General features: G+C 30.9%; 1 protein-coding gene across 4 annotated transcripts in view; it reads left to right on the forward strand.

Moving 5' to 3' along the window:
- Positions 1-435: 435 nt before the first annotated feature.
- The window catches only part of LOC133636289 (sodium-dependent neutral amino acid transporter B(0)AT1-like), a 30,812-nt gene continuing 16,355 nt past the window's right edge, over positions 436-14,892 (forward strand). For all 4 annotated transcript variants that reach the window (XR_009822210.1, XR_009822209.1, XM_062030151.1 and 1 more), the window contains exons 1-8: positions 436-634; positions 693-833; positions 900-1,037; positions 6,301-6,482; positions 6,554-6,664; positions 12,472-12,584; positions 12,649-12,777; positions 14,710-14,866. Coding sequence is in view for 2 of the 4 variants with exons in the window: in XM_062030151.1 (XP_061886135.1) it covers positions 436-634; positions 693-833; positions 900-1,037; positions 6,301-6,482; positions 6,554-6,664; positions 12,472-12,584; positions 12,649-12,777; positions 14,710-14,866 (1,170 nt within the window). In the remaining 2 variants the exon portion in view is untranslated. The remainder of the gene's footprint in view (positions 635-692; positions 834-899; positions 1,038-6,300; positions 6,483-6,553; positions 6,665-12,471; positions 12,585-12,648; positions 12,778-14,709; positions 14,867-14,892) is intronic.

The following is a 14,892-nucleotide window of genomic DNA, read 5'->3' on the forward strand; positions in this document are numbered from 1 at the left end:
ACCTTCACCCTTACCCTTATCAATACCATTACTTGTACCTTCATATTACCTGTACCTTTACCAATACCATTACTTTAGCTATAACCATTACTTTTACCATTCCCAAAGGTAAATGAATGATATCGTTTCTAAACCTGCTAATTCGTCCTACTTTATTCCTTTTGCAACATCAAGTTGACCCTTCGCCTCATAAAGTGATGCACGTCATATTTATCTTGCCGGTGCAACGTGTTTGTGATGCACACCCCCCGCCCCATGTGATGCATTAACCAGTGTCAAGTCTTCAAGAAGGCCACACCTTTTTCCCGCTGCTGCTTTTCTGCTGACACGCCATATTGGACAATGAGCTACTGATAACTGCGGTGTGGGTCCCACTAAGTACCTGAGTCTTCCTGAGCGCCAGCACACACACACACCGGGAGATTTACAGCCACCATGAAGCTGAAACTACCAAACCCGGGGCTGGAGGACCGGATCCCCAGTCTCATGGAGCTGGAGAAGCTGGATAAGGAGGAGGCCGGAGACAGACCCAAATGGGACAACAAGGCGCAGTACCTGCTCACCTGTGTGGGCTTCTGCGTGGGGCTGGGCAACGTGTGGAGGTTCCCTTACCTGTGCCAGAGCCACGGAGGAGGTAGGACTTGGTTTAAGGTCGGACTCCATACGGGTGTCTTCATGGAACGTTCTTCCAGGTGCCTTCATGATCCCCTTCCTGATCCTGCTGGTTCTGGAGGGGATCCCACTGCTGCACCTGGAGTTTGCCATCGGTCAGCGCCTGAGGAAGGGCAACGTGGGCGTGTGGAGGACAATCAACCCTTACCTGGCGGGGGTCGGTAGGTTCCAGAAAGCACTGCGGGGTTTTTTTTTTTCAGGCGCTCACCTGTGTCGTTCGGCCGCAGGTATTTCAGCCTTGCTGGTCTCCTTCCTGGTGGGGATGTACTACAACACCATCATGGCGTGGATCATGTGGTATCTCTTCAACTCCTTCCAGGATCCTCTGCCGTGGAGCCAGTGTCCCCTCAACGCAAACAGCACAGGTGTGTTCATTTGTACCCCCCCCCACAGCTTGATGAGATCTTCATGTTATGCATGTACCACTCACAACCACTAGGGGACTGTTATGATACGCTAAAGCAGGGGTCACCAACCTTTTTGAAACCAAGAGCTACTTCTTGGGTAGTGATTAATGCGAAGGGCTACCAGTTTGATACACACTTAAATAAATTGCCAGAAATAGCCAAATTTACCTTTAACTCTATGTTATTATTAATAATTAATGATATTTACACTTAATTGAACGGTTTAAAAGAGGAGAAAACACGAAACAAATTACAATTAAATTTTGAAACATAGTTTATCTTCAATTTCGACTCTTTAAAATTCAAAATTCTACCGAAAAAAAGAAGAGAAAAACTAGCTAATTCGAATCTTTTTGAAAAAATTAAAAAAAGAATTTATGGAACATCATTAGTAATTTTTCCTGATTAAGATTGATTTTAGAATTTTGATGACATGTTTTAAATAGGTTAAAATCCAATCCACACTTTGTTAGAATATATAACAAATTGGACCAAGTTATATTTCTAACAAAGACAAATCATTATTTCTTCTAGATTTTCCAGAACAAAAATTTTAAAAGAAATTCAAAAGACTTTGAAATAAGATTTAAATTTGATTCTACAGATTTTCTAGATTTGCCAGAATAATTTTTTTTAATTTTAATCATAATAAGTTTGAAGAAATATTTCACAAATATTCTTCGTCGAAAAAACAGAAGCTAAAATGAAGAATTAAATTAAAATGTATTTAGTATTCTTTACAATAAAAAAAATAAATTTACTTGAACATTGATTTAAATTGTCAGGAAAGAAGAGGAAGGAATTCAAAAGGTAAAAAGGTATATCAATCAATCAATCAATCAATGTTTATTTATATAGCCCTAAATCACAAGTGTCTCAAAGGGCTGTACAAGCCACAACGACATCCTCGGTACAGAGCCCACATGTGTTTAAAAATCCTAAAATCATTTTTAAGGTTGTATTTTTTCTCTAAAATTGTCTTTCTGAAAGTTATAAGAAGCAAAGTAAAAAAATTAATGAACTTATTTAAACAAGTGAAGACCAATTCTTTAAAATATTTTCTTGGATTTTCAAATTCTATTTGAGTTTTGTCTCTCTTAGAATTAAAAATGTCAGGCAAAGCGAGACCAGCTTGCTAGTAAATAAATACAATTTAAAAAATAGAGGCAGCTCACTGGTAAGTGCTGCTATTTGAGCTATTTTTAGAACAGGCCAGCGGGCTACTCATCTGGTCCTTACGGGCTACCTGGTGCCCGCGGGCACCGCGTTGGTGACCCCTGCGCTAAAGTGTGTAAGGGCTGCTGTGTTCAGTTTTAAAAGAAAAAACAACATAAGAGTAAAATATTGTAATTTGTAAAGCAAAAAAATCTCAAAAAGTCGATTTTTATTTTTATTTTGTATTTTTTTTAACTGACACCTATTTAAGCGTGTTTTAAGAAATATTTTTGGACATTTGGCAAGAATGTGCAGCAAATTTTGCGGCTTCAGCGCATTGCTGATTTTTTGTTTTGTTTATTTGATTATAATTATTTTTAATTTTAAAAATTGTAAATGGTAGAGCAAAAATAAACTGGATTGTTTTGTCAGTAAAGTCTAATTAAGCATATTTCAACAAATAGGGACTGTTATGATACAAAACGTGCAGTGGCTGCTGCATTCTGTTTTAAAAGAAAAAACAACAAAAATATTATCATTTATAGAGCAAAAAAATCTCAAAAAGTAGATTATTTTTTTCAAACGAACACCTAATTAAGCATGTTTTAAGAAATATTTTAGAATATTTGGTAAAAGTGTGCAGCAAAGTTTGCGGCTTCAGCACATTACTTTTTTTTTTTAAATTTGTTTATAATTCTTTTTAATTTTCAAAATTATAAATGGTAGAGCAAAAATAAAATCGCCAAAACTGGATTGTTTTGTTAGTAATGTTTAATCAAGCATGTTTAAACAAATATATATATATATATATATATATATATATATATATATATATATATATATATATATATATATATATATATATATATATATATATATATATATATATATATATATATATATATATATATATATATATATATATATATATATATATATATATATATATATACATTTATATTTAGTGTTTTTTCAAGCATATTTCAACAAATATTTAGGATGTATGGCAAGCGTGTACAGCAAATATTGCGGCTTCACCACTTTGCAGATTTGATTTTCTAAATTTCTTGACATTTTGTTCTTTCAAAACAAAAGAGTAATAAATTATCATTTGTACAGCAAAAAATAAATAAAAAAATCTCCAAATGTCGATTTTTTTCCAGTAATAAATACAATAGGATACACATGTATTTGTGTATATTGTGGCTTCACCACATTGCAGATTTTGTTTTTATTTTCCAAATTTGATTTGAATTTTTTTTCTATTTTAAATGTTCTTAAAAGGGGAAAATAAAACAAAAGAGTAAAAAAATCATAATTTGCTGAGAAAAAATATTACAAAAAGTGGATTTTTTTAGTAACATCTAATCAAGTGTGTTTTGATAAAAATGTAAAGATATAGCAAGTGTGTGCAGCAAATATTGCGGCTTCACCACATTGCAGATTTGTTTAATTTTTTTCAATTTTCTTAAAAGAAATACACAAAAAAGTACAAAATTATATGTTGCAGATTTTTTAAAATGTATTCTTTGTTTTTGGTTCATTCTTTTTCATTTTCTATTTTATTGAAAAAAACAAATGAATAAAAAAATATATAATTTGTAATGTAAAAAAAAATCTAAAGAGTAGATTGCCTACTCAAAGCGCGTTTTAAAAAATATTTAAGGATTTAAGGATATGCCGACTTTTTTTATTTATTTGTTTTAATTGTGTTTGTTTGTTTGCCATGGAACGTGGATAATAGCTCATTAAATCAGTGTTTTTCAACCTTTTTTGAGCCAAGGCACATTTTTGTCATTGAAAAAATGCGGAGGCACACCACCCGCAGAAAACATAAAAAATTTGACAATAAAAAGTTGTTTAGGCAATTGTTGGATATGAATTCAAACCATGACCAAGCATGCATCAATATAGCTCTTGTCTCAATGTACTGTCACCACCTGTCATGACTTATTTTGAGTTTTTTTGGTGTTTTCCTGTGTGTAGAGTTTTAGTTCTTGTCTTTTGGTGGCTTTTCCTGTTTTGTTGGTATTTTCCTGTAGCAGTTTCATGTCTTCCTTGACCGCTATTCCCCGCACCTGTTTTGTTTTTAGCAATCAAGACTATTTCAGTTGTTTTTATCCTTCTTTGTGGGGACATTGTTGATTGTCATGTCATGTTCAGATGTACTTTGTGGACGCCGTCTCTGCTCCACAGTAAGTCTTTGCTGTCGTCCAGCATTCTGTTTTTGTTTACTTTGCAGCCAGTTCAGTTTTAGTTTGGTTCTGCATAGCCTTCCCTAAGCTTCAATGCCTTTTCTTAGGGGCACTCACCTTTTTTTTTTTTTTTTTTTTTGGTTTAAGCATAAGATACCTTATTACCGGCACACTGCTTCCCGCTGTAGTCTGCATAATGTGATCACGACAAAGCAATTAGCTACCTGCTGCCACCTACTGATATGGAAGAGTATTACACGGTTACTTTGCCGAGCTCTAGACAGCACAGACACTCAACAACGGACTGTATCTCACGGCACACTAGCAGTGGTTGAAAAACACTGCATTAAAAATATAAATAAACGTCATATTATTACACCTTATTTTCATTTTTTTCCTCCTTAAAATAATGTGTAAAAACATAAAAGGTAGACATGAATAAATAAATGTATTTCGACTTTTTGGCACTTTTCTAAATAAGGGGACCACACAAAATGTCATTTTTGTCTTAATTTTAACAAAAAAATGTAAGGGTACATGAAACATATGTTTATTATTGTAATTTAGTCCCTAAATAAAATAGACAACTTGTCTTTTAGTAGTAAGTAAACAAACAAAGACTCCTAATTAGTCTGCTGACGTATGCAGTAACATTTTGTGTCATTTATCTACCTATTATTTTGTCAACATTATGAGGGACAAACTGTAAAAAAATATTATTAATCTACTTGTTAATTTACTGTTAATATCTGCTTACTTTCTGTTTTAACGTGTTCTATCTACACTTCTGTTCAAATGTAATAATCACTTATTCTTCTCTTCTTTGACACTTTACATGAGTTTTGGATGATACCACACATTTAGGTATCGATCCGATACCAAGTAGTTACAGGATCATACATTGGTCATATTCAAAGTCCTCATGTGTCCAGGGACATATTTACTGACTTTATAAACATAATATGAATTTTCAAAAAAGGAAAAAAGATTTTGTGACAATACAAAATATAGATCTAATCGTATCGACTAGATACGCTATTGTACTTGGTATCATTACAGTGGATGTCAGCTGTAGATCCACCCATCGCATTTGTTTACATTGTGACGCCGGTGAGCTATTGTATCCTCCTACGGTGTGTAGTGAAGCATGTTTAGCTATTCCTCATCCTGCAGTGATAACGATACTTGTAAGAAACTCACTTTGTTGCCATGGAGGCCAGGATAAGTGATTTAGAAGTAGCTAAAACACTGCGGATGGATGCATAGCCTTGTCTTAAAGCACCTCTTCCTGGGGGTGTTTCAGTGTTATAACTTCACCTTTATCTTTACTTTTTACACCAAACTGCGTCCATTCTCCCTTTTCTGTCTCCACACTGTGTCTGCTTGTAAGTAGTCCGTGTGTGTGCCCTGCCGAATATGCTCCTCTGCCCGTAAAAACAGCAATGTGACGACGCGCTTCCATACCCATTAAAAAAAGAAGGGGGTACTTTTTAGAGGCGGTATAGTACCGAATAAGATTTATTAGTATTACTAGTATTAGTATTACTAATTCAATGTCATGTTTGTGTGTTTAAATGCAGGAATGTCAGCGAGCTTTGTTCTCAACACAAGGCAACCGTTATTATTATCAGATATGAGTAAAGTTCTTCTTAGTTTCTCCCCAAAACACACCAACGGGATGAAGGTGTGCGTGGCCTCAAGCTCTTGATAATCCGCCATAAACACTTTGGCCTCGTCCTTCACATGAGTGACTCATAAACCGCAGCAAAGTCAACACGGGAATGTCAAAAATTGCACGTTTGTTTTGAATTCCTGCTCGAGGATTGTAGTGAGGATTTGGCACCGAGACCAAGGATGTTTGTGCGGTGCAGGTCCCGTGGACGAATGTGCTCGCAGCAGCACGGTGGACTACTTCTGGTACCGAGAGACCCTCAACACGTCGACGAACATAGGCGACAGCGGAGGTCTGCAGTGGTGGATGGTGCTCTCCTTGGTGTCCGCCTGGACCGTGCTCTACGTCTGCTGCATCCGCGGGATCGAGACCTCGGGCAAGGTCTGAGATCCGAACCACGGCATAAGAACCTGGTGCACCAAACACTGGATGATTGATGTTTTGTCATGCAGGCCGTGTACGTCACATCCACTCTGCCGTACGTGGTCCTGACCATCTTCCTCATCCGAGGGCTGACTCTCAAAGGCTCCCTGGAAGGAATCAAGTTCCTTTTCACGCCAGATGTAAGTACTTGTGGTCGTAAATGTAAATATTTGTGTTTTTTTTTGTTTTATTTTGCTACATGAAACTACATCCCCATGTCATACTTGCCTGGTCTTATTCAAATTCCTCATTCTCCTTCCTTGCTTGTAAAATAATGAATACATTAAACTAAAAAATAATACATTTTCAAATGTCATAATTTGAAAAAAATTACTGAATATTTTTGTACCAACATTTTTATAAATATTAAACACATTTCATAAAAAATGTTTTTTATTAAAATAGTAAATATTACATTCAATGTTTTATTAACTAGTTCAAACTATTATTAATATACATTGCACCGGTCGCCCAGGGGGGGTCCCCACATCTGCGGTCCCCTCCAAGGTTTCTCATTGTCATCCCATTGGGTTGAGTTTTTCCTTGCCCTGATGTGGGATCTGAGCCGAGGATGTCGTTGTGGCTTGTGCAGCCCTTTGAGACACTCGTGATTTAGGGCTATACAAGTAAACATTGATTGATTGATACGTAGTGCCAATAAATAAATAAATAAATATGCAGTCGACTAATATATTATTTGATTAAAATGCTAAATAATGTGTTTCATTTTCTGTTAATTAATAAAAAATGTAAATAATATTATTTGATTAGAATGCTAAACAATAGAGTGTATTTCATTTTCTGTTAATTAATTAAAAATAAAAAAAGATATAAGTATATAAGTAAACATTGATTGATTGATACGTAGTGCCAATAAATAAATAAATAAATATGCAGTCGACTAATATATTATTTGATTAAAATGCTAAATAATGTATTTCATTTTCTGTTAATTAATAAAAAATTTAAATAATATTATTTGATTAGAATGCTAAACAATAGAGTGTATTTCATTTTCTGTTAATTAATTAAAAATAAAAAAAGATATAAGTATATAAGTAAACATTGATTGATTGATACGTAGTGCCAATAAATAAATAAATAAATATGCAGTCGACTAATATATTATTTGATTAAAATGCTAAATAATGTATTTCATTTTCTGTTGATTAATAAAAAATGTAAATAATATTATTTGATTAGAATGCTAAACAATAGAGTGTATTTCATTTTCTGTTAATTAATTAAAAATAAAAAAAGATATAAGTATATAAGTAAACATTGATTGATTGATACGTAGTGCCAATAAATAAATAAATAAATATGCAGTCGACTAATATATTATTTGATTAAAATGCTAAATAATGTATTTCATTTTCTGTTAATTAATAAAAAATGTAAATAATATTATTTGATTAGAATGCTAAACAATAGAGTGTATTTCATTTTCTGTTAATTAATTAAAAATAAAAAAAGATATAAGTATATAAGTAAACATTGATTGATTGATACGTAGTGCCAATAAATAAATAAATAAATAAATATGCAGTCGACTAATATATTATTTGATTAAAATGCTAAATAATGTATTTCATTTTCTGTTAATTAATACAAAATTTAAATAATATTATTTGATTAGAATGCTAAACAATAGAGTGTATTTCATTTTCTGTTAATTAATTAAAAATAAAAAAAGATATAAGTATATAAGTAAACATTGATTGATTGATACGTAGTGCCAATAAATAAATAAATAAATATGCAGTCGACTAATATATTATTTGATTAAAATGCTAAATAATGTATTTCATTTTCTGTTAATTAATAAAACATTTAAATAATATTATTTGATTAGAATGCTAAACAATAGAGTGTATTTCATTTTCTGTTAATTAATTAAAAATAAAAAAAGATATAAGTATATAAGTAAACATTGATTGATTGATACGTAGTGCCAATAAATAAATAAATAAATATGCAGTCGACTAATATAATATTTGATTAAAATGCTAAATAATGTATTTCATTTTCTGTCAATTAATAAAAAATGTAAATAATATTATTTGATTAGAATGCTAAACAATAGAGTGTATTTCATTTTCTGTTAATTAATTAAAAATAAAAAAAATATAAGTATATAAGTAAACATTGATTGATTGATACGTAGTGCCAATAAATAAATAAATAAATATGCAGACGACTAATATATTATTTGATTAAAATGCTAAATAATGTATTTCATTTTCTGTTAATTAATAAAAAATGTAAATAATATTTTTTGATTAGAATGCTAAACAATAGAGTGTATTTCATTTTCTGTTAATTAATTAAAAATAAAAAAATATATAAGTATATAAGTAAACATTGATTGATTGATACGTAGTGCCAATAAATAAATAAATAAATATGCAGTCGACTAATATAATATTTGATTAAAATGCTAAATAATGTATTTCATTTTCTGTCAATTAATAAAAAATGTAAATAATATTATTTGATTAGAATGCTAAACAATAGAGTGTATTTCATTTTCTGTTAATTAATTAAAAATAAAAAAAATATAAGTATATAAGTAAACATTGATTGATTGATACGTAGTGCCAATAAATAAATAAATAAATATGCAGACGACTAATATATTATTTGATTAAAATGCTAAATAATGTATTTCATTTTCTGTTAATTAATAAAAAATGTAAATAATATTATTTGATTAGAATGCTAAACAATAGAGTGTATTTCATTTTCTGTTAATTAATTAAAAATAAAAAAAGATATAAGTATATAAGTAAACATTGATTGATTGATACGTAGTGCCAATAAATAAATAAATATACAGTCGACTAATATATTATTTGTTTAAAATGCAAAATAATATATTTAATTTTCTGTTAATTAATACAACATTTAAATAATATTATTTGATTAAAATGCTAAACAATATAGTTTATTTCATTTTCTGTTAATTAATTTAAAAAATAGTATGCTAAATTATATATTTTTATAATTTTACATTAATTAGTGATATAGAAAAAAACTAACTCTTAATTATTAATTTCTGGACACTTTTAGATATTGTATGAACCTTTGAGATATTTCATGAAATGTAAAATTATTTAATGATATTTTTATTCATTTAATAATTTTATGTTGTTATTTTGGGCAGGGTTACAAGCCAAGCACGAGCTAAGTCTTGTTAAAATACCACGTTCTTCTTCAGTGTTTATAAAATAAACTTTAAAAAATACAATAACTTAAAATTGTAATTATAGCAAAAATAGTATAATTTTTTTCAAAGCTATTCAACGTATTAAAATGATATATATGTATGTATATGTGTGTATGTCATATATATATATATATATATATATATATATATATATATATATATATATATATATATATATATATATATATATATATATATATATATATATATATATATGCTGTATATATATATATATATATATATATATATCTATATATATGCTGTATATATATATATACGTATATATATATATATATATATATATATATATATATATATATGCTGTATATATATATATATATATATATATATATATATATATATATATATATATATATATGCTGTATATATATATATATACGTATATATATATATATATATATATATATATATATATATATATATATATATATATATATATATATATATATATATATATATATATATATATATATATATATATATATATATATATATATAGTGTCAATTAAAAAGATAAATATTTTATAAAAAATTTAATTAACTATTTCAAACACACTTAATCTTCATATTTTATATACAATTCATATTTATTTAAAATTTTCATTTAGTATGATTTTGTCCCAAAATTTATAAATATTCAGCCAACAAATAATATTTATACAATATTATTTAATTAATCTGTTAACATTTACATTAATTAATGATATTTAAAAAAAACTAACTCTTATTTATTTATTTCATGACACATTTAGATATTTCAGGAATTAAAATGTATTTAATGATATTTTTACTCAGTTGAATGTTTTTAAATTATTTTAGATTTTGTATATGTTATGACAAATTTATATATTTCATGGCTTTGGAGCTATTTCATGAAGTCTACATTTATTACATTATTTTTTTTAATCTTTCACCAGTAGGTGAATTATTATAAATAAAACCTCACAACTGTAACAGCCAGATAAAACATTTCCTGGAATAGTGTTTTGTTTTTGTTTTTTTACTTTTTGCTCGGCAGAATTCATAAAGATCATTCATAACTGCCCGCCAAACATTGACATATGCCAGACACACAGTCACAGCAAGAATTATTAGACAAATATGAATAGAAATAAAAGGTGGAAAGAAAAATAGCACCCTCTGCTGTATCTGGCGGGTACTGCTACCCTGAAGTTTTCACCTATGATTAGAATACAATAGAATATAAAGTACTTTATTGGGAAATTCAGCACCACAGTTCGCTCACAATAAACAATAAACACTTAGGTATGTTTTACATGTGAATAATATAAATACAGTCTATTAAACAGCATTATTCACTTGTGAATAAAAAAATACAGTCTATTATACAGCATTATTCACATGTGAATAATATAAATACAGTCTATTATACAGCATTATTGAATAATATAAATACAGTCGATTAGTCCCGATACAACCTTTTCACTTCCGATACAATACCAATATTTGAGCCTTGAGTATTGGCTGGTACCGATAATAATCCAACACGATATCAGCACCAATCATAACATTTAGGGTTGAAGTAGAGTGGTAATTTGTTTTTTGGTGACACCTAGTGGTCACAATAGTTCATGGCGCTCAGCTCATGACGCAGTGAGTTGAATGATGCGGACACGTTTGTTACTGAATACTTTCTAATACATTTCCGGCCTTGGAGACTTTGTACGTGTAATACGCAACTACAATTATTTGTTTATACTCACCAATGTGCTGTTTTAAACTGCAATAGTGTTCGTTTTGTATATTTGTTTTTTCTTTTGTGTTTTGATTGATTTTTTAATGATATTAACATTTAAAAAATATATATTTTTCAAAAATTCCAATACATTTTTTTTTTGTTGCAATATTGTTCTATGACTATTGCGCATGTCTAGCTTGTGTGCTGTTGTGTGCTTAGGTGTTGTGTAGCTGCTAGTAGCCTATAGCCCAGTATGTTGATTTATTTTTTAATGATATTAACATTTAAAAAATATATATTTTTCAAAAATTCCAATACATTTTTTTTTTTTTGCAATATTGTTCTATGACTATTGCGTATGTCTAGCTTGTGTGCTATTGTGTGCTTAGGTGTTGTGTAGCTGCTAGTAGCCTATAGCCCAGTATGTTGATTTATTTTGTAATGATATTAACATTTAAAAAATATATATTTTTCAAAAATTCCAATACATTTTTTTTTTGTTGCAATATTGTTCTATGACTATTGCGCATGTCTAGCTTGTGTGCTGTTGTGTGTTTAGGTGTTGTGTAGCTGCTAGTAGCCTATAGCCCGGTATGTTTACCTTTTTTTTTTTTAATATAACTTGACTAAAATAATAGAATTTGTGTGCGTATTTGATGCTAACTGGCTGTCCAGCTGCATGACTTCTTGTATAAGATGTTTCACGCGCAGGTCGATATCATCTGATACGGATATCCGATATCAATATCGAACTGGTACACCCCTACTTATTCAGTCGTATAAAAGTGACTCTGATGTTGCTTAATAATGCAAAGCATACAATTTGACTGTTGCTATTATCTGTGTGTGTTGGTTATAAAGCTAATAATACACAGATACGTCTAATTTATGATACCTGGGCCACTTTTATTTGACCTTGTCGCTCCAAAGACTGCACGCGTGCACGTAATAAAGACATTTGAAGGACATGAGATCATATTTTGTGCTCTGATCCAAAGGTGGCGGAGCTAATGAACCCCGCGACCTGGTTGGATGCGGGCGCTCAGGTCTTCTACTCCTTCTCTTTGGCCTTCGGAGGCCTCATCTCCTTCTCCAGCTACAACTCCATCCAGTGAGTGTGCAGCATAAACAATCTTTGGAGCGCTAGTTTGAGACGTTTTGTTGGCTTGTCGCAGCAATAACTGCGAGCAGGACGCCGTTCTCATCTCCATCATCAACGGGTGCACGTCCGTCTTCTCCGCCACCGTCATCTACTCCATCATCGGCTTCAGGGCCACGGAAAAGTACGACGATTGCCTCGCAGGGTGAGTTTTTTAGTTTTGGTTTCATTTTGATATTTGATTTATTGTATATATATTTGTATGTATATTGTACTTTATTGTATGTATTTGTATGTATTAGGGTTGTCTCGATACCAAAATGTAGTTCGATACTTTTCTAAACAAAGGGGACCCCAAAAAAAGGCATTATTGTCTTTATTTGAATAAAAAATGTTAAGGTACATGAAACATGTGTTTATTATTGTCATTTAGTCCCTAAATAAAATAGACAACTTGTCTTTTAGTAGTAAGTAAACAAACAAAGACTCCTAATTAGTCTGCTGACGTATGCAGTAACATATTGTGTCATTTATACACCTATTATTTTGTACACATTATGAGGGACAAACTGTAAAAATGGATTATTAATCCACTTGTTCATTTACTGTTAATATCTGCTTATTTTCTGTTTTAACATGTTCTATCTACACTTCTGTTCAAATGTAATAATCACTTATTCTTCTCTTCTTTGATACTTGACACTAGTTTTGGATGATACCACACATTTAGGTATCGATCCGATACCAAGTAGTTACAGGATCATACATTGGTCATATTCAAAGTCCTCATGTGTCCAGGGACATATTTACTGACTTTATAAACATAATATTAATTTGAAAATATATAGAAGTAATCGTACTAGTATCGACTAGATATGCTATTGTACTTGGTATCATTACAGTGGATGTCAGGTGTAGATCCACCCATGGCGTTTGTTTACATTGTGACGCCGGTGAGCTATTGTATCCTCCTACGGTGTGTAGTGAAGCATGTTTAGCTATTCCTCGTCCTCCAGTGATAATGGTACTTGGAAGAAACTCACTTTGTCGCCATGGAGACCAGGATTAGTGATTTAGAAGTAGCTAAAACACTGCGGATGGACGTTAGCTGCTAGCTAGCTAGCCATGTCTTAAAGCACCTCTTCCTGAGGGTGTTTCAGTGTTATAACTTCACCTTTATCTTTACTTTTTACACCAAAATGCGTCCATTCTCCCTTTTCTGTCTACACACTGTGTCTGCTTGTAAGTACTCTGTGTGCGTGCACTGACGAACATGCTCCTCTGCACGTAAAACCAGCAATGTCACGACGTGACGACGCGCCGTCTTCCCCGTTAAAAAATATATATATATATCGCGAACCGGTCCTTTTCAAACAGTATAGTACCGTTTTTTGATTCATTAGGACCGCGATACTATACTAGTACCGGTATACCATACAACCCTAGTATATATAAATATATATATACATAATCATTATATTATATATTTGTATTTATTTATTTATATTGATTTTATTCTAATAAAAACAATAATAATAATAATGAATTACATTTGTAACGCACTTTACATTTGTTAAAATCTCAACGAGTATAAAAAAAAAAGGTAAAAAATAAAAATACAAAATTAGAATATATAATAGAAAATGTAAATGGAAATAAAAACATGAGAAACACTAGATAAACACTAGATAAAACATAGAAGCATAGAATTTTTTTCAAACAGTTTTTAACTTTTTAACTGCTTTTTATCTAACAAATTGTTCTTAGGATAATTTGTATTTGCTTTTTCAATGTGTATTTTACTTCTGTTTTAAATGTTATGTTTTAGTCTGTGCTTCGCCTCTTTCTTTGTGGTGTACAGCCCTTTGTTCTTCAACTGTGGTTGTTTTTTAAGGGCTTTATAAATAAAGTTGGTATGGTATAAAATAGAAATAAAACCATGACAGCACCGGATAAAACAGATAGGTGAGCAGTGCATTTAAAAACAAGAAAGCAGAGAAATTAGATAAAACTGTGCTAAAAAGGTGGGTTTTTATTATTATTATCTGTTATTGTTTATTTAATTTCAATTTACTAATAGTTTTTATTGAATGTATTTGAACTGTATTGGAGTTTAAAAGGGAGTTGTGTTTTGCAGCAACATATTGACGCTGATAAACGCCTTCAACCTGCCTGAGGACAACATCACGGGGAGCAACTATGACCACATGCTGGGCTATCTCAACCAAACAAATCCAGAAGTCTTCCAAGATCTGCCCATACAAAAGTGCGACATGCAGTTCTTCCTCAGCCAGGTAGGGGGCGGCTGCGAGCGCGCAGG

This window comes from Entelurus aequoreus, linkage group LG20 (genome assembly GCF_033978785.1).
Source record: "Entelurus aequoreus isolate RoL-2023_Sb linkage group LG20, RoL_Eaeq_v1.1, whole genome shotgun sequence".
Classification (NCBI taxonomy): Eukaryota; Metazoa; Chordata; class Actinopteri; order Syngnathiformes; family Syngnathidae; genus Entelurus; species Entelurus aequoreus.